The sequence below is a fragment of the Carcharodon carcharias genome, chromosome 4 (assembly GCF_017639515.1).
Source record: "Carcharodon carcharias isolate sCarCar2 chromosome 4, sCarCar2.pri, whole genome shotgun sequence".
In the NCBI taxonomy this organism is placed as follows: domain Eukaryota; kingdom Metazoa; phylum Chordata; class Chondrichthyes; order Lamniformes; family Lamnidae; genus Carcharodon; species Carcharodon carcharias.
In genome coordinates, this window is record NC_054470.1 from 80,580,731 (window position 1) to 80,599,417 (window position 18,687).

General features: G+C 39.2%; 1 protein-coding gene across 2 annotated transcripts in view; it reads right to left on the reverse strand.

The window, feature by feature from the left end:
- The window catches only part of adgrl3.1 (adhesion G protein-coupled receptor L3.1), a 928,790-nt gene that overhangs the window by 54,471 nt on the left and 855,632 nt on the right, over window positions 1-18,687 (reverse strand). For both annotated transcript variants that reach the window (XM_041185670.1, XM_041185669.1), the window contains 3 exons: window positions 16,617-16,785; window positions 8,208-8,333; window positions 1,334-1,430 (listed from right to left, as the gene is read on the reverse strand). In XM_041185670.1, coding sequence (XP_041041604.1) covers window positions 1,334-1,430; window positions 8,208-8,333; window positions 16,617-16,785 — 392 coding nt within the window. The remainder of the gene's footprint in view (window positions 1-1,333; window positions 1,431-8,207; window positions 8,334-16,616; window positions 16,786-18,687) is intronic.

Genomic DNA, 18,687 nt, shown 5'->3' on the forward strand with positions numbered 1-18,687 from the left:
GGAACATCTCAATCCCTTCCCCTTAATCTTCTCAGATGACTTAAAATTCATCTCAATCAGTGCTATTCTGGAGGACCATTTCTAGCAGTAGCTCTAATCAACTTCTCAGTAATGGTTGGCCTTTTTTTTTGTTGAAACTGAGGTTAGTTTTCAACAGGGAGCTATGGGTGCAAATGACCCTTCCTCAAAGAATCTTCTCCCAGTGAACTAAATGTATTGATGAATCCTGGTTGTTTGTTCTGAAACAGCGTGTACACTTTTGAAAGTTGAATGAATGAGAAGAGTCAACAGACGCAAAAGCTGTGTTTTGGTCAGCTGGAAAGATCTATGGCAAGATGGATAAATCTTGAAACAAGACATTTGATTCATATCGAGACATATAGATCAAGGGATTGTAATTTGAGAAGGCCTCCATCTATCAAAACGAAATGTAAAAACAACAAATCTTGAGACTGATTGATAGGGTCTTGCAGAGTCAAAAACTCAGCAAAACTTTGAGCAAAAAAAGGGGACCAAGATGCATACTGTGCCTATATTATGTTGAAATGTGTGGAAAATGGTCAGTGATAATGGATTTTTCAGTCTTTGATAAAACAAGTGATCATGATTACAGGAGAAAATGAAATAAAGTATACAGAAAAAAGTTATATACTGAAGGATTTAAAAAAATCATCAATGTCACATCAAGTTATTAAATGATCAGTGTCCTGCTGGTTTTCGGATCAATCAACAGCTTTTTTAAAATTTATATTCAGAGATTGTCTTATATTTAACAAATAAGGAAGAAGCAGAGTTTGTTTTTTTAAAAAAAGCTACTAAATGTTAGATATACTGATTAAACATCTAGTGTGGTTCATTGAACATTAAATTTATTTCCATTAATTCACATGAACAAGCGATTAGATTGGATGCTCTGCAGAAGGTAAACACATCATAAATAAAAGGCAGAGATGGAGGCAAGCCAGTGGAAACTTAAGCCCTGAATAAACTTAGAACAATATGCATATGTATGCTTATTGAGGATTATTATAACCTCTGGTTGATGAACTAACTAGGTATTGCATTTTTTTATTTCTGAACTAATCCTTTAATCACTAAATTTCGTTACAGTTCTTGAAATAAAGATTTTTAATCATATTATCTGCATGCAATGATATTCTGTTGAATTTTATCACAACGATGATGGTTTAATGATTTTCTTAACCGCAGGACTTAAAGTCAACTGTTCAGATTGTATCCATGCCCATTAAAAGGATGTGCTGACGTCCCTACATTGCTACATATTACTTGAACACCAGCAAAAATTACTGAAAGGCTTGCTTGTTTGACTAACCTCTGTTAAGTGATGCTGAGCTGTTGATATCTCCAGTGATAAAGGAAGACTCGGACTGTTTTCGAACTGTGTCATTCCACATCCTTCGAATTCGACTCTAAAAGATACCACAGTACAAAGACAAATGTGTCAGTGATTCCAATCCACCACAGATATTGCACTAAACAAAGCAGCTGCAGAGAATTCTCCAGAAACCTCTGCACACCAAATCTACACATATCTCTCAAACATAAAGAGCACATTGACAGAATGCCATCTCACATTAGGGCGCTGCTAACTTCCTCTTCCCTGAAGTTTGCAAACACAAGTAAAGCTGATGCATTTCTAAAAATTCTCATACAAGCAATACATTTAAACTACTTTTGAAAAGCAGTGTTAACATCCCCTCTGACAGCACAAGGAGCTAATTAAAAAAAACTGAAGAGATTTTATCATTAATCCTTTCTTCAGCCAAGCAGCTGTTAAAGCAGCTACAAGAAATTAATGTCAGTGTTTCTAAAGCACTGTATGTCAGATTAATATCCTGCAACTTTCAGAAAGAAATTTGCAATAGTTTCCTTTCCATTGACGTTTCTTTGCTACTCTCTTGAAATTGCTGATGAGTTTTGGAATTTGGTTTCAGCTGTGGCAGTCAACTGATGCGACCTTGCCCAAGGGTCTTTCTTTCTGGTGCGACCTCTGGCAATGAGTTTCTGTAGGGCTATTATAGCTGAACCTGATCCTCACCTCAGCCAATGTCCCCAAGTGCACAACCCAGCACCGGCCATTATGCACTAATCAGAAGCAGGAGTCATACAGGGAAAACCATGTTTGAACTGATCAGGGCCCCCAGTTAGGTGGAGATCAGGCACTCACTGTAAAGGAAAACAGTCAGCTATGTATTTTGTAACAGGTTGTTGCAAAACCATTGTCATTTTCTCTGGAGGTAATAGTTTACAGAAGGGAAGGAAAGTTACATTTGTATTTCAACCAGAACTTTCAACTCCAAAGAACAGGTGAGCTAGTATATTTACATATCAGGATGCATCCCAATCTGCTCCCAATTCTTTCCTTTATGTAGGTGGAGACTTGGAAGATGACCTTTGCTTCGTTTTGATTGCACAATATCAAAACACAGGTGGAGGTGGTAAAATAATGGCTTTAATATATCCCATTAACCCTTCCTTTTGTTTTTTTTCCAATATTGCCTGATAGACAAATTTATGGTCTTATAAAACACAACAACTTATATTTATATAGCAACTTTACATAATAACATGTCCCATGGTGCTTTACAGGAGCATAATAAAACAAAGTATGATATTGAACCATGTTAAGAGATATTAGAACATATGTCCAAAAGCTTGGTGAAATAGTTAAGTTTTAAGAAGTGTCTTAAATGAGATATAGATACGGAGACATGTAGGAGGGGAATTCCAAAGCTTGGGCCTAGGCAACTGAAAGGCACAGATACCAATGCTGGAGCAATTATGATTACAATTGCAGAAAGTAGTCAGAATTAGAGGTTGGAGAAGATTAGGGAATCAGGGAGGAGAAAGGATGTAGAGGGATTTGAAAACAGGAATGAACAGGAAAACAGATTACTTGACCAGGAGCCAAAGTAGGTCAGTGAGCACAGGGATGATAGGGCAACTGAACTTGATGTGAGTTAGGACACAGGCAGCAAGTTTTGAATGATCTCAAGTTTATGGAGTGTAGAACGTGGGAAACCAGCCAGGAGTGCGTTGGAATAGTCGAGCCCAGAGGTAACATAGGCATGGATGATGATATTCGTTGCAGATGAGCTGACAGAGGAGCAAAGTCCAGTAATGTTACAGAGGTGGAAATATGGGAAATAGGCAGTCTTACAGATAGCACAAATATGCATTTGGAAGCTCATCTCAGGATCAAATGTAGCACAAAGTTTGTGAGTAGCTTAATGTCAGACTGTTGCCAGGGAGAGAATGGAGTCAGTAGTTGGGGAATTAAGTTTCGAGCGGGGATCGAAAACAATGGCTTCAGTCTTCCTAATATTTAATTGGAGGAAATTTCTGTTCCTCCAATATTGGATATTGATAAGCATTAAGTCTGATAATTTAGCAACAGTGGAGGAATCGAGAGAGATGGTGGTGAGGTAGGACTGGGTGTCATCAGTGTATATGTGAAAACTAATGTCGTGCCTTCTGATGATGTTGCCAAAGGGCAGCATATAGATTACCAATAGGAGGGGGATACTTGGGGGACACCAGGGGTAACGGTTTGGGAACAGGAAGAGACTGCAAGTAATTTTCTAGTTATGATTAGATAGATAAGAAGACAATAAAATTTATGAGAAAATGAGCAGTGGTTCATGCATGGATACAGATACTTTGTACCTGGCAGTGAAGTTGAAGCAATATTGGGCTGCCAGGACAATTTGCAGTCTTTGATTTTTTTTAATTACTTTTCTTCTTTTACATTCTACATGCTAACTTGATTTTCAATTATTTTTTAAGCTGCAGGATTGAGGCTGCTGAATTTGGGAAGCTCATGATTGTCCTGCCAGCTTAATTGAGCTGTAAGTATGACCATCAATGAAGAGCAGTTACAAGAGGACAGAATACATTAGTCTAATTGTGGCAAACCTGTAGAGATCATTATGACATTGATCACAGGCAGTTGGTTATTAGGGATGTTTTGTTGCCTAATCAGAGCAGATCAACGTTGTTGAGATCACACAGCCCGGCAGAGAAAGGCTGTTCGCATATCTTGTAGTAGAACAACATTAAAGATTCAATACTTCTATTTAGTTTCAATATGAAGGTGAACATGACATTCAACAAAAGAATGCAATTAAAGAAATAACTGTCAATTAGAACAACATAGAGAAAAGTTAATAATAATTATTAGCTTGACTACAGCGTTTGAAACTAAGTCGACATCAGAAGATCCATTGTGAACCGAGCTCCATGGTATCACATATATATTTTTTTGTCTGCAGCAGCTGCCTGTAGCCAATTCTCAACAATTTTAAGACAGAAAATGTCTTGTGCAAAATAACATACAGCAGAGGAATTCTTGAAGTATGGAGGGAGAGGGAATCTCCCATTAGGGGCCTTGTTTGTGCACAAGTTGGTAAAATTAACTCAGAACTCCAAATGTGCCTGGAATTCATTTAACATTATGCAAACCAATGTGCGGTTGAGCTGTAATATTTCTACTTTCATTTTTCCAACTCTTGCCCCAATAACCAAGGCTTAGTTTACAAGGATCTAGGGAAAGAAAGCAGGTGCCTACTTATATTTAATAATTTAATAATCATTAATAATACTCATATCTAATAATTTGTTAGAGAGAGGTGTAGTACCAGTGGACTGATGGATAGCTAATGTAATTCCTACATTTAAGAATGGGGACAGAACACGTCCAGAGAATTATAACTGGTCAGCTCAACAGCAGTGGTAGGAAAAATAATGGAATCCTGACTAAAGAAGAGAATGGAAGAACACCTAAAAATGGGAAAAATAATAATAATATAAGCATGGGTTTCTTGCTTGACCAATCTTATTGAATTTGTTGAGGAGGTAATGGATGGAACAGAGAATAGTAATGCAGTAGATGTATATTATCCTGTTTTTCAAAAGACTTTCAATAAGGTGCCTCATAGTAGAATACTGAATAAGGTTAAAGAATGTGGAGCCAGGGGGCAAGTGGTAGAATGGGTCGCTGGCTGCTTTCAAGACAGAAAGCAGAGTGTGCAAATATAGGGCAGTTATTCAGGATGGAAGAAGATGTCAAGTGCTGGGCCTATTGCTGGTTCACAATTTACATTAATGATTTGGACTTAAGAATCAAAAATACAATTTCTAAATTTGAGTTTTACTGAAAAAAGAAATACTTTATCCAAACTTTTCATCTTGCACTCTCATCAGCACCAACAGTAAATGGAACAATTTATACTGAATGACAAGACAGTGCTGGTTGGTTGGCAAAAGGACTCTGATTGGTAGAAATGTTGGCATGTAGAATGTAGCAGAGAACAGTTAACTGTAAACTGCCAAGCTTTTGTTTCAAATTCAAACTCGGTAGTTCGACTCTGATTGGAAGGCATTGCCACGGGGAATGAATCAGGGGATGGCAGTCGCCCAAGCTTTTGTTTAGTTGGAAAAGGCATAATGCTTGGACATGCTCCTTCTATCTGCTAAGGACAGGGCCCTTTGGAAACAGAAGGAGCATGTCCCTGGACTATATCTTTTCCAACTAAACAAAAGCTTAGGGATCGCCATTCCCTGGTTCATTCCCCATGATAATGCCTTGACCAATCAGAGTCAACCTATCTGGTTTGAATTTTAAATAAAAGTTTGGCAATTAATAGTTAACTATTCTCTGCTGCATTCTCCATGGCAATACCGCTGCCAGAGTCCACTTGCCAACCAATCAGCACTCTCTACTCATGTAGTCTAAATTGTTGCTTTCTTTACTGTTATTTTATCTTGCGTAGCCATCCTGATGAGTGAAAAATAAAAAGCTTTAATAGCATGTCTCTTTTTCTCAGCAATACTCAATTTCTAAATTTGTGGATGACACCAAATTGGGGAGCAAGGAGTGAAATGAGGAGGAGCTAGTCAATATGGAGGAAGACTGTAAGAAATTACTGGAGAACATTAATAAACTTGCAGAATGGGAAAATAATTGACAAATGAAGTGCAACACAGACAATTATGAGGTTGTACGTTTTGGTAGGAAGAATAGGGAGGTCTCTTATTACTAAGGAGATGTATGTCTAGGTGGGGTAGAGGAACAAAGGATTCTCAGAGTACAAACACAGGGCAGAATTTCCCGTTTGTCGGGCGGGCGCCTGACCCAATCGTGGGCAGGCATGGAGCCGATCATCACCAGCGATCGGGGAGGTACCGCCATTTTCCCTGTGTGGGCAGGGGGGAGTCCCTAAAATCAAGAATGCGCTCTTTCGCGCATATGCACGAATGAGCATACTCACTCCCTGAGGCTAAGTGCAGCCTCAGGAGGATCCCCTGGACTTTTAAAAATAATAAAAATAGAAAAAAAAAAATCCTTTACATGTCCCCTCATGTGACAATGTCATGAGTTGGGACATGTTCATAATTTACAGAACAACTTTATTACAATTTTTAAAACCCTACAGGAAACCTCATCCTGCCACTGGATGAGGTTTCATGTTTTCTCTATTTGCCGCCGGGGCTCCAGGCCGACCCGCCAACCTTAAGGTTGGACGGGCAGGTCCTTTAATTGGTTATTACATCCTGGCAATGGCCTAAAGTGGCCATTGACAGGTCAGCGGGCCCGCAGCTCATTTTGCTGCGCCCCCGCCTTTCTGAAAATTTAAATGGGGCAGGGTGACATCGGGGGTTCCGTCTGAAGTCATCCCGCATCATTTTACGAGTCGGCGAGGGGGCCCCGCCCCCTGCTTGCCAACAGTAAAATTCTGCCCACAGTGTACAAATACAGCAATAGCTAAAAGTTACACTACAGATTAGCAAGGCTATGGAAAAAAAAAACAAATTAAGCACTGGGGTTTATTTCTGGAGGGACGGAATTGAAAAGTAGGGAAGTTATGTATTAAACCTTGCGTAGACCACACTTAAGAGCACCACATGCAGTTCTGGTTGCCTTATTACAAAATGGTTATAGAGGCACTGAAAAGGGTACAGAGAAGACTTACAAGGTTGATGCCAGAAATGTTTGGATACACATATCAGGGAAGGGTTGGCAGGCTGGGTTTCTTTTCTCTTGAAAAAAAGGAGGCTGAGGGGTGACCTAATAGAGGAGTTTAAATTAGGTTTTGATTAAGTGGAAACAGAGAGAATGTTCTCTCATGTGGGGAAGCACATAACTAGAGACCATCATCATAAGAAATCCAATAGTGAATTCAGAAGAAACTTAGTAACTCAGTGATGAAAATTTCGAACTTGCTACCACAGGCAGTGGTTGAAGCAAATAGCATGGATGCATTTAAGGAGAAGCTAGACAACCATTGCGGGGGAAATGAAAAGATGGTTATGATTGGACATTTAGGTGAGAGAAGATAAAAAGGAGGCTCGAGTGGAGCACAAAAACCAGCATGGATCGGTTGGGTCGAATGGCCTGTATATTCCATATATCCTTTGAAATTCCATGCACACATGAAACCTTAGCCTAAACAGGTAAAAGAATGGTCTTCTCCCAAACTTAGATTATTCTTTAGATATTTATTGGTACATGAGCAAAACAACCTGGATTGAATCCTGAGAAACATTGGTGTACGATTGCTTCTTGCCTACAGCAGGAACTTCGAACATTCATTTGTATATTATTGTTACCTAACAGATTAACACCTTGACTCAGGAATAACATGGTATTTGGGCTGGAGAGTTAAAAGTAAAGTATGGCTTAGCTGAACACCTCATTGGTCAAGATAAATAAAGAGAATATTAAAAAAGTCAGGGTCAGTTACAGGAACACATCCAGTTTTGGGTCGATTTTGATAACGTGTCAATAGGCTAAAAAAACGCTAATGATCCATGCCCTATCTGTAATTAGCTAGTTCCTCTGCTCCCCATTTGTTATTTTTCTGGGATATATGCATGTTCTACCTCATTCATTTTCCCAGGAAACAAGATGATTTGGTACAGGTGAAGATGCTGTGTGTAACAGAAGTTATTATTGTACAGGACATCGTGTGAACTGGTAAATAACATGTCTCTGGTGGTGGAGGAGCCTAATCTTAAGGAAAATATCTTTCTGACAAAAAATAACCAGGATATACTTTCCAGAAAACACAAAGGGAGGACAGCTTTAGGCAATAACAAAGGATCATAGCTAGATAGTTTTCATTAGTGACCACAATTCAAGGCAGCCCAGTTGAAGGAAACTCCTGTTTTACAAATCAATCACTTACTTGAGAGCCCGTAGAATATCGCCCAGGAGTTCGAGCACCAGATGTCTTTGCTGAACCAAGGGAGCTGTCGGTGCTTCTTCTGCTGCAGCAGTGTGTACGGAAACATTTACCATATTCTTTCCTCACCTAGGGAGTAAAATAACAACTAGCATAAAAAAGGCAGTCACATCTCTCAAACAGCTCACTATGATTCATTCTTGCTTGTCTTAAATCGAAAAAGTGCTGTGTATTTGGTGAAGGACAAGAAAAGGATATCTAAAATGAACAGGTGCTTTTGAGTCAGGAGTTGACTAAAATATAAACATGTTAAGCAACAAGGATCTAAATTGTAACATAAATGACTATAAGCAATTTCTATTGATTACTGAAACTGAGTCTAAGACATTACTTATTAAAGACTGAACCTTCATATCAATTGTTTCCTGATCATTGTGGAGCCCCATTAGTTTGAAGATACTGTGAGACACCAAACTTGCAGATATTGTATGCTGAATTTATGCTGGATTTCCTCTAAAAAACACCCCTCCCCACCCCTATTGCCCTATGTATTATGTTCAGACTGACTCTTGGTTGTTACGAGACTACAGTTGAACTGGAAGATTTTGCAAAGATTGACTTCCAGTTCATCATCATCTGAATTCCAAGATTACAGGCTTGAGATTACTCCCAGTTAATTACTTATAACTCTATTGTTTCACTTCAGTTGTGCGTTCTTGTCAGTTCTTGTTCCAGCAACAGCTGGCAATGACGATTGTCCACATCCTGAAGATACAACGATAGTTACAGAGATGACTGTTTTCATTAATGAATTATGAATATGCGATTTCCAAATGAGTAGTCATAACTCTAAGCCACGATCCACATTGTAAACCACTGCTGAAATGATATATTGCTATAGTATCCATTCGGCAATAGGACCATTTGGATATATTATAATATAATAGGTCTATGCAAAGCCCATCACAATCTTTCTTCCTACAATAAATGAATACAACCAAAATTCTAGATTTCTTTTGTGGTTTATACAGACGGTCAATACTTGGGAAATAGTAATCAAGTCCCTTTTTCCATTTCCATCCTCTCTAGGTTTCTCCTTATGCTGGAGTAGAATTCTGGGTGCAGGATTATCCTTTGTACCTCGCTAAAGTCATATAGTAAACTGAAGAGGGTGTTACGCAGGTGATTCCATCAAATCACAGGGGAGCTTAAACCTTTTCATCACCAGTTGTACAAGCATATTGTAAAGAACATATTTCTGTTGGACTGTGGATTAAAATTACAATGGCTGCAGTTTGAAGGACATGTCTACTGAAACAGTGTGTGAGATATATACAATATTGCCAAAGGCAGGATGGTGCCGAGGATGAGTCTGGTCTGATGGGCAACTGCCTGGCAACAAAGTTATAATTGGCTTCTGACCAGGTGATCAGGGTTTGTGTGAGAGCAGTGCAGCAGAATAGCTCCTAGCCTGAAAGGAAAAAGACCTAAACATCTGCCTCCTGTGTGTCTCAGATTCCAGTAATTCTACAAAAGCAGCTAGTTGGCTTTTTCTCCTCATATCTCTATAGCTTGCTCTCTCTCACTGAAAACCTCTTTCAAGAGGAAAAGGGGGAAATCGCTGTTAGAGACATTGAAAGGCAAGTGCTCCATCAGTGAACTAAACACTGGAAGACCACCTCATGCCATCAACAAAGAACTGAAAGGAATTTGGAAGACATTGATCAGAATCAAGTCATCAAATCCTGTACTCCGGAATTGGTGCTATTGAACTGTTTCATCCCACCCTTAAAATCCATTTTTTGTGTGTCTTATGTGTTTTGAATATGTATTTATAGGGATTTCAGAAGGGGTAGAGTTTAGGTTATAAAGTTATAAATTAGCAGTTCATATTTCTTTCTTTTGCCACTGGTTAAAGACAATTTGTTCAATAAACTTATTAAGTTTACAAACCTGGTGCTTGTATTCTGTTAACCTAAATTAAACAGTTAGGTGGTTTGATCAAACTTTTTTCACATTTGTCGCAGCTCGTGGAGCAGTGGGGCTTGACATTGCAGCGCACTATCCCTAGTGGGTCGTGACAACATACACACACATATTGACACACTCTCTCTCTCTCTGTCAGTGGTTCGTGGATAGTAAACAGAAGTAGGAACCACTGCTAATCCTTTCCTCTCCTAGCCCAAGACAATTGTACTACCTCCATCATTACCCCATTAACATAGATTAATAATTACAGATATTAGGACTGCAGTATGGTTAGGAGCTTTGAAGTAGACAGTGTGCTTTAAAAATGCTTGCACACTGACCATTATTGGAAAATGGAATACTTCACAAGTAGCTGTATAATTTAAAAATTATGGTTGAAAAGACTAAGGGGACGGAACTAAGAAATTGAATTAATCTGTTTTTGCCAAATATTATAACAAAATTTATCAACACTAGCCCCCTCATTATTACAAACTTGTTACAAATACTCCATTCAGGTGAAGCAGCGATTCACTGACACTTCTTTCAATTTAGTCTACTGCATTCGCTGCTCACACTGCAGTCTCCTCTACATTAGGGAAGCTAAATGTAGACTGGTGACCACTTTGTGGAACACCTTTGCTCAGTCCACAAGCATGACCCCGACTTCATGTCGCTTGCCATTTCAACTCATCATCTTGATCTCATGCCCTCTGTCCTCAGCCTGCTATGATGTTCCAGTGAAGTTCACACAAGCTGGAAGAATAGCACCTCGTCTTCTGATTAGGCACTTAACAGCCTTCTGGACTTAACATTGAGTTCAACAGTTTCAGACCATGAACTCTGTCCTCCATTTTGATATTTTTATACATATCTTTTTCCAGCCCTCTGCCCCCACAAGGTCCAGTCTATAATTTGTTCTCATGTTTTGCTTTCAGAGAGCACTGATCCTTGTTCTGCCATGAACACATTCTGACTGACCTTTATGACACTATTAACGCCTGCCTTATGCTTTAACACTATCATTATGACTCCCTTTGTGTTGTGTCCATGGGATCTTTGTCAAATTTCTCCTGAGCTTCTAACTCTGACTTTCTAGTTTGCTCCATCTGCTCCACCTCCTCTCTTCAATAGTATGAAACCCATCACATTTCTACTTCTCTTCAGCTCTGAAAAAGAGTCATATGGTCTTGAAACATTAACTCTGTTTCTCCCACCACAGATGCTGCCAGATCTGCTGAGCATTTTCAATATTCTCTGTTTTTATTACTGGTCTCATTTGAAACTATATCAGGTGAGAAGTTTAACCTGATGAGAATGGTTTTCCTGTTATTTCATTAGATTGCCTCCTAATAAAGTTTGACAATATACTTACAAATCCACCAGAGGCAAGACCTCATTCTTGATACATTTGTGTTTTTTAGCCTATTGCTCAAACGGAAAATAGTTAACTTTGTAGTAAGGGTAAAAATTGGCCCCGATCTTGTGCAAAACTAATGGAAATGCTGCTTCAGTGCTGAAACTTGCTGAATCCAAATCTGAAGCCAAGCTCAGTTTGACTAAGTAGAGATGTTAATTGTTCCTTAAGCTAGTCATCATCAAGCACATTGACGAATGCAGGAAGTCTCTATACTTATGTTCACCTGAACAGTGTAAAATATGCAGCCATACAACTGCATTTCAGATTTGGTCCTTCCAAACTTAGGCTGTGTCTAAACAAGTATATTTTCAACTTTAGGGTAAATCACTGTAATTTAAAAGTCTATTACTTTAGTGAGACCAATTTGAAGTATAGTACAGGGATCATACTGAGGCATAAATAAAGCACAATGCCCAAAGTGCAAATGTTCTTGAGTTGTATTTGTACCAATATGCTAAATAAAGCTAGTGACATTACACTCAGTGTTTGTTTCCTAATACCTTTACACATTAGCCCTTTAAATAAACCACCAGTTACCTCCCAGGAGTCAGTTCTTGTTGTTCAAAAACATGGGCCTGGTTTTTTAAGGCGGGTAGTGGATGTCAATAAAATTCCCAGCTTGGCCTGTCTGCCTTGGGAGAAAGTGCCCGCCTAGGCAGGATCTTCATTGCTAGGGGCAGGGTGCGAGCTGGAGTCAGGCCAGCCAACCTGGGAAGAAGTCTGGAGGGAAGGGGGCTGTTTTAAAGGCCTTCCATGATACCGTGGGACTTTGTCCTAGTGAAAAAAAATCAAAGGACCTCCGGCCCTCACCCTCCAAACACTCTCCATGTCACATCAATGCCACCACATGCCCCCTCACCAACCCCCACAGGCCACCATGCCCTCAGGCCAGGGTCTGCCTTTCCACCCACCCCCATTTCCCCTCAGGCCCCCATGCCATGTTATGTCCCTCCCCACACATCCCCTAAGTCTCCTCATGTCCCCATTTCAAGCTGTGCCCTTCCACTCACCACCTATGCCCCTATGCCAAGCTCTGCCCTTCCACACACCCTCTTTGATCACTCATGCCCCCTATGCCATTGTGTGTGCTTGGCTGAGAACCCAGGCATCTAAATGAATAACAGAACACTTGCTCCCCAGAGGGAACATTTGTTTGATTGACAGCTCAGGCTCTCTGATCTCTGCAGTCAGTTTCACAATGTTTGTTTACATAACTCAAGTGCTTTCAAGTGTGTGTGGTTTGTGGTTTTTGAAACTTCAAAGGGCCTGGATAATTGACACTTTTATTAGCTTGTCCAGACTTTTTTTCAAGCATTGGGAAAAATGATCAAAGCTTTTTCAAACATCCCACTTTGCACTGTAGTGTTCCAGAAGATGTACAGTGGGTTAATGGGCATGGAAGTGCCAGAGCTTGGCATAGGGGGCATCAGGGACCGAGTGGAAGGGCAGAGCTTGGCATGGGGGCATAAGAGGACATGGGGGTGGAGGGTGCAGCATAACTTTGCATAGGGGGCATGAGGGGGACCTTTTTAAACTTATCTTTGAAAAGGTCCCCTCATGCGGACTAGGGTCCCTGACTCCTCGAAGAGGCCACGAACTGCAACTCTTTAAAAACCTGGCCCAATTCCATGAAAATTCCTGAGGAGTAGGAGATACCTATCTCTACAATGGAGCCAGCCAGGTCGGGAGTGCCAGATGCAGGCTTCTGACAGAGAGCAACCTGCAGCCTTTAAAGGCACTCCCAAAAATTGTACAGCCTGAGAATGGGTTCAGGAATCCCGCAGTTTGGGACCCAGCCACCATTTTTAAAGGGCTCCCAAGTTAACCTGATACAGGTGAAAATCCAGGTCACACAGCCCATTTTGGAGCCACAGTTGGGCACAAAAAAGTTGGTCAAGCCCAATTGCGATTAGAACTGTTCTTGACTGCATGGACTGTGGGATGCCAGGCATGGCAGTAGGGACTGGAGTCTGTTAATAATCCCTATTTAGAAATGAATCATTGCCACTTGCGCAGGATACTATGAAACTATATCCCCACTTGAGTCAGTGCCTTCATGAGATACGGAGAGAAAGCAGGGCTAAAATAAAATATACTGTAACAGTTTCCAGGGCAGTTGTATTTTTAGAAGAATATGGGGAATGAACTGGATTCTGATTTTTTTTATTGCAAATTTCCAGCAGCCCAAGAATTGCAACTGTCAACCCAGAACATTCTGTTATGAGGCAGTAAAGATCATGCAACAACAGACTAAAGTAGGGAAAGGCATTCCAATGAAACTTCTGATTGGATTAGACATGTAAGCCAAAGTAAGTTGAATAGGTTCTCATTGAAGAAATGTGCTAATATTTGCAAATACTTGCAGAAGATTCAAGCTGCAGACATGGAGGCAAATGTGTGATCATCTTTAAGCTTGTAGATGAAAAGGGTAACATCTAGCTCCTACTTGAAATTGCTGCGGTTATTTCTTCACTATTTGATTATATTTCAATGCCTTAGTATTTATGTAAATACTGTGTTACATAGCCAAGGATGTTCTGTTGTCTTGAAATTAGATCGATTGAGGCAGACAAAATAGTTATATCCGCTAACCTTTCAAGTAATAAACTGTAACACTTCTATTATCATGAGAAATTAAATTATTGATCAGATTGTGACAGGTGAACCTTATAATATTCTAAACGATCCAGGAATCTGTGAAGCGTTTTCAAATATTAAAACATTTTCATTTTCATACACAGTAAAGATAAAAAAAGGGCATAATTTCCCCTCTCTATCTCTGTAATCTCCCCCAACCACACAACCCTCCTAAGATATCTGTGCTCCTCTAATTCTGGCCACTTGTACATTTCCAATAATAATTGCACCACCATCGATGGCTGTGCCTTCAGTTCCCTCGGCCCCTTGCTCTGCAATTCCCAACCCCAACCCACCTGCACCCCACACTTCGTCTCTCCACCTTGCTTTCCTCCTTTCAGACACTTCTTAAAACATATCTCTTTGACCAAGCTTTTGGTTGTCTAACCTAGTATCTCCTATGTGGCTCAATGTTATACTTTGTTTGCTCCTGTGAAGCGCCTTGGGATATTTCAATACATTAAATATAAGTTGTTGTTGTTGCAGAAATTACTTGAATTCCGTAATAAGCATACAGAATAGTCCAAGAGTGGACTCTGCATAGGAGCAATGGCAGCTTGTTTTTTGGGCATGGTTCCTACCTTCATTTCATCTAAATTTTAAGAGCAATTTATTTTTATTGGGTGAGCAAGCAGGATTTGAACATGAATTTGGTTAAAGAGACAAATGTTTTCAAATGGGCAAAAAACTTCTCAGGTGCTGTTAAAAACCACTTGTTAAAAATTATTTCTACAGAAACATAAGTAACTTGCCTCATACATTGTGGGTGGGGGGGGGTGTGGTGGAGTGGGGAGAAATGTATTCTCTTTCATAAATAAATCATTACATCTGCCAATTAACAGTACTAAATTAGGAATTATCAGAAATTTTCCTGTAGTACGTGGAGGGGTAAATGTTAGGAAGTTTAATGCTCACTGAAAGTGCACTATATATTACTAGTGAAACTTTCGAGATGCCATTCAGTTCAACTGAAGAAAGGGTAGCCCAGTGTTTCTGCATGATTTCCACAATAGTGTAATCTGGGCAGGATGAAATAAAACTAGAGCAAAAAATTGTGGAAGTTGTAGCAATCTTTTATGCTGATCCAGATCTCCATTCACCCAAAGAAATCTTAACCTATAAAACTGACCACTTACTCCCAGTAGGAAGGAGGAGTGGCTGCCAATTGTGCCCATTCAGGGGCGTTTATCACATTATGCTTAAATTCTCTGGCTCACAGGTACCTTGGATGACATTAATCCATTGTTAATGACCTGCATCTGTAGTGACCAGGAGTTAATTGAAACCTCACTCAGATCTGTTTCTCATACTGATGCTATAATTACCTTAAATTCAATTTAAATTAGTTCAAATCCCATCAACTGGTATGCTGTTGGTACAAGAGACTTGTGACCAGTAGTCAATTTAAATCATTGACTGGATGTTTCTTCAGCTCCAGCAATTACTTGAACAAATTTTCAGTTCAAATTATTTTAAATTCAGACATCTTGAGGCCCCATTGACCATGTTCCAGTTAATAATCAATTATGATCGACAACACAGCTTGACTGTACTGGCTCATGGGAGATTTTTTTAGTTCCGCTTTATACTAAAGTTGGAACTTGGGTGTCATTCTGTAAAACAGGTCAGTGTCCAGCGAATTCTGGGCACATTTTACCATGTGTACTTCTAATGGAAAAACCAGCCCCACATATCCCATTTGTTATACCACATTGTGAGACGTTACAGAGCCACCAAATGAGTACAAGAATTATTGTTACCATGTTATCTGTTGATTTTAAATTATTAGTATTTCATAACAAACAAAGATTTTAGTGTATCACATGGAGGCTAGATCCAATATCCAAAACTCAAACTCATAAAATGTATTAACGTTTTAAGGTCTTATAGTGTGGAAGGAATCTTCTAACCTCTGCTGGATTTTTAATTTATAACTTCCACCACTTCATACCATCTCTGCAAAGAAACTGATGTTCTATGGCAGCAATCTCTCATCTTAATGATCTCATTAAGATTACAAAATACTTCAGAGCAGACAATCTTTGTGCTGACACATACATATTAAACCATTAATCGAAAATTGATTACTCTGAAATTACTCATTTCCTGACTTCAGAAGGTCAGAGTTTAAACAATAACCACTCAAATCTGTAAAGACAATTTAAGAATAGTTAAAGAAGGGTAAAGGTTAACGCCTGTAGAAAAATTAATGAACTCTGACAAGTCTTTGCTGGTCTCCTTGCTGAGCAATAAAGCAACTGACTTCTGGAATATTATAATACATCAGAACCATTATTATGAAGATCAAGAGAAGTCAGCAGATGTCTCATTCCCTTGCCCCAACCCACAAGAGTTAGTAATATTTTCCTATGGCAAACAAAACTAACCTTCTTCTGGAGGACACAGTGGAAAATGAATATAAACATTCCCTGCAGTGAGTTGAAAATGGTGAAGAGATATGCCATGATAACAGTGCTTTCATTAATGAACATAAGTCCAAAAGCCCAAGTTAGTCCAAGGAGGCAAAGGAGAGCTATGGCCCCTATGACCCATGATCTGCAAAGAATGGAAAAAAAAAGTCATTCAACATGGTTGCACATTTTCTTTTCTAAGAAATGCCTACTCTCATCAAGTTTTTTAAAATTCTATTCCTTGGAGCCCCATTTATAAAGAAAATTTTCAAATTACATTTCATGGCCTGGCATATTTTACATCCTTCCCAGCGTTAATGTTTAGTTGTATATAGATCGTTTAACCATGACTCACAATTGCTCAATGTATAGTTGCTGACCAAAGCAATATAATTGTTTCCTTACATAATTGTATAAAACTTGAAGAAAGAACAAAAGTTTTTACATCTCTGATTGTGTGTTACGGATCTAAAACAAAATGGCAGCAATAAATCCAGGAAGCACAGTAAAACTTAGTAACATCATTTGTAGTAGAAGAATCGCTCTTTAAGAGTAGCTTTCAGGTAATGAAACCATCAGTCAAACATGGTTCCATGAATTTAGATCAGAGTTTGTAAATTGCAGCAATGCCATCAGGAAACACGTTTCTCTTCCTTCCTTCAGCACCCACAACATCATCCCCCCCCCAACCCCCTCAACCACTCACCCCAGAAATACAAGACAGAAAAACATGACAAAACATAACAAAATAAAAGAAGATATATAGGAAGGTTGTTCTCTTGTCAGCAGTGAAAGAAAAAATGTCACAGCAATGGAGAGTAAAGATCATTCCTGCCATGGAATGGGAATGATAACAAAGGAGAAGACTCTTCACCAGAAGAACAAACTGAAATTATTAATCCAGTCAGCATTCTCTGGAACATTGCTGTTTCTTTCACAAGCTGCACATTTTGAGAAAACTAGCCTCTTGCTTTGAGAATATCATTGCTTCTAGTGTCTCGACGTAGGTTGAAAAAATTGCAAATGCAATTGATTTTGTAAGCCTTCAGTTTTTCACATTCAATTACTGCTCAGAAAAGTACATATTTACCTTAAATGCATCTTCTTCATTGTGATTCAATTATGCAATGTGATAAGCACAGCAAATACTTTTCTGAGCTGTACCCAAACACAACATAGGATTTTAACAAAGATTTTAAATAATTTGTTGCTTAGCATCATGCTCTGAATTAATTACAAGAAGCTCAGCAGGCCTTATTAGTTCTATAATGAAACTATATCCAGGTCTACATTAAGAAATATCAAAGCGAGTTGGGAAACTCTAAACTGTTGATCCTTTCTTGCCTTGTTGAAGTGTAGGCATTAACCTGACAAATCCTTAAAGGTATTGACTGTGACTCCCTAAAGCACCATATTTTTAAAATAGGTTTGCAGTACATCCTTAATAATCCATTTCTTGACTAAAGCTTAAGGTCTTATGAATTTGTTGGAAAGTAACTTAGCTGTATCAATCCTGGGTTGCCAAGCAGCTCAACAAACATGAATATCTAAATAAATTTACTGGCTCTCTACACAGTTTGCTCTTCCAACTCTATGCAAATGACAAAAGCTACAATGAAGAAAAATATTACAGATGGGGCCAAGTTTCAGTACATCTCAAAAGGCCACACAACATGACGTTTGTAAGCCATTCAGATCATTCTTACTTGATGAAGGGCCTGTTATCCTCATAGCTAAAGAATGCATGGATGCAAAGACAAAAACACCAACATTAGAAAATAATGGTTTCAGCTGCAAATAATATTAAAAAAAGGAAGTTGAATAATCAGAACAAAACTCTTTCAAACTGTTCCACACCACCCAAGCAAATTGGCATACAGTATCAAGAAGCAGCTCCTCTCCACTGTAACAAAAACAGAATTACCTGGAAAAACTCAGCAGGTCTGGCAGCATCGGCGGAGAAGAAAAGAGTTGACGTTTCGAGTCCTCATGACCCTTCGACAGAACTTGAGTTCGAGTCCAAGAAAGAGTTGAAATATAAGCTGGT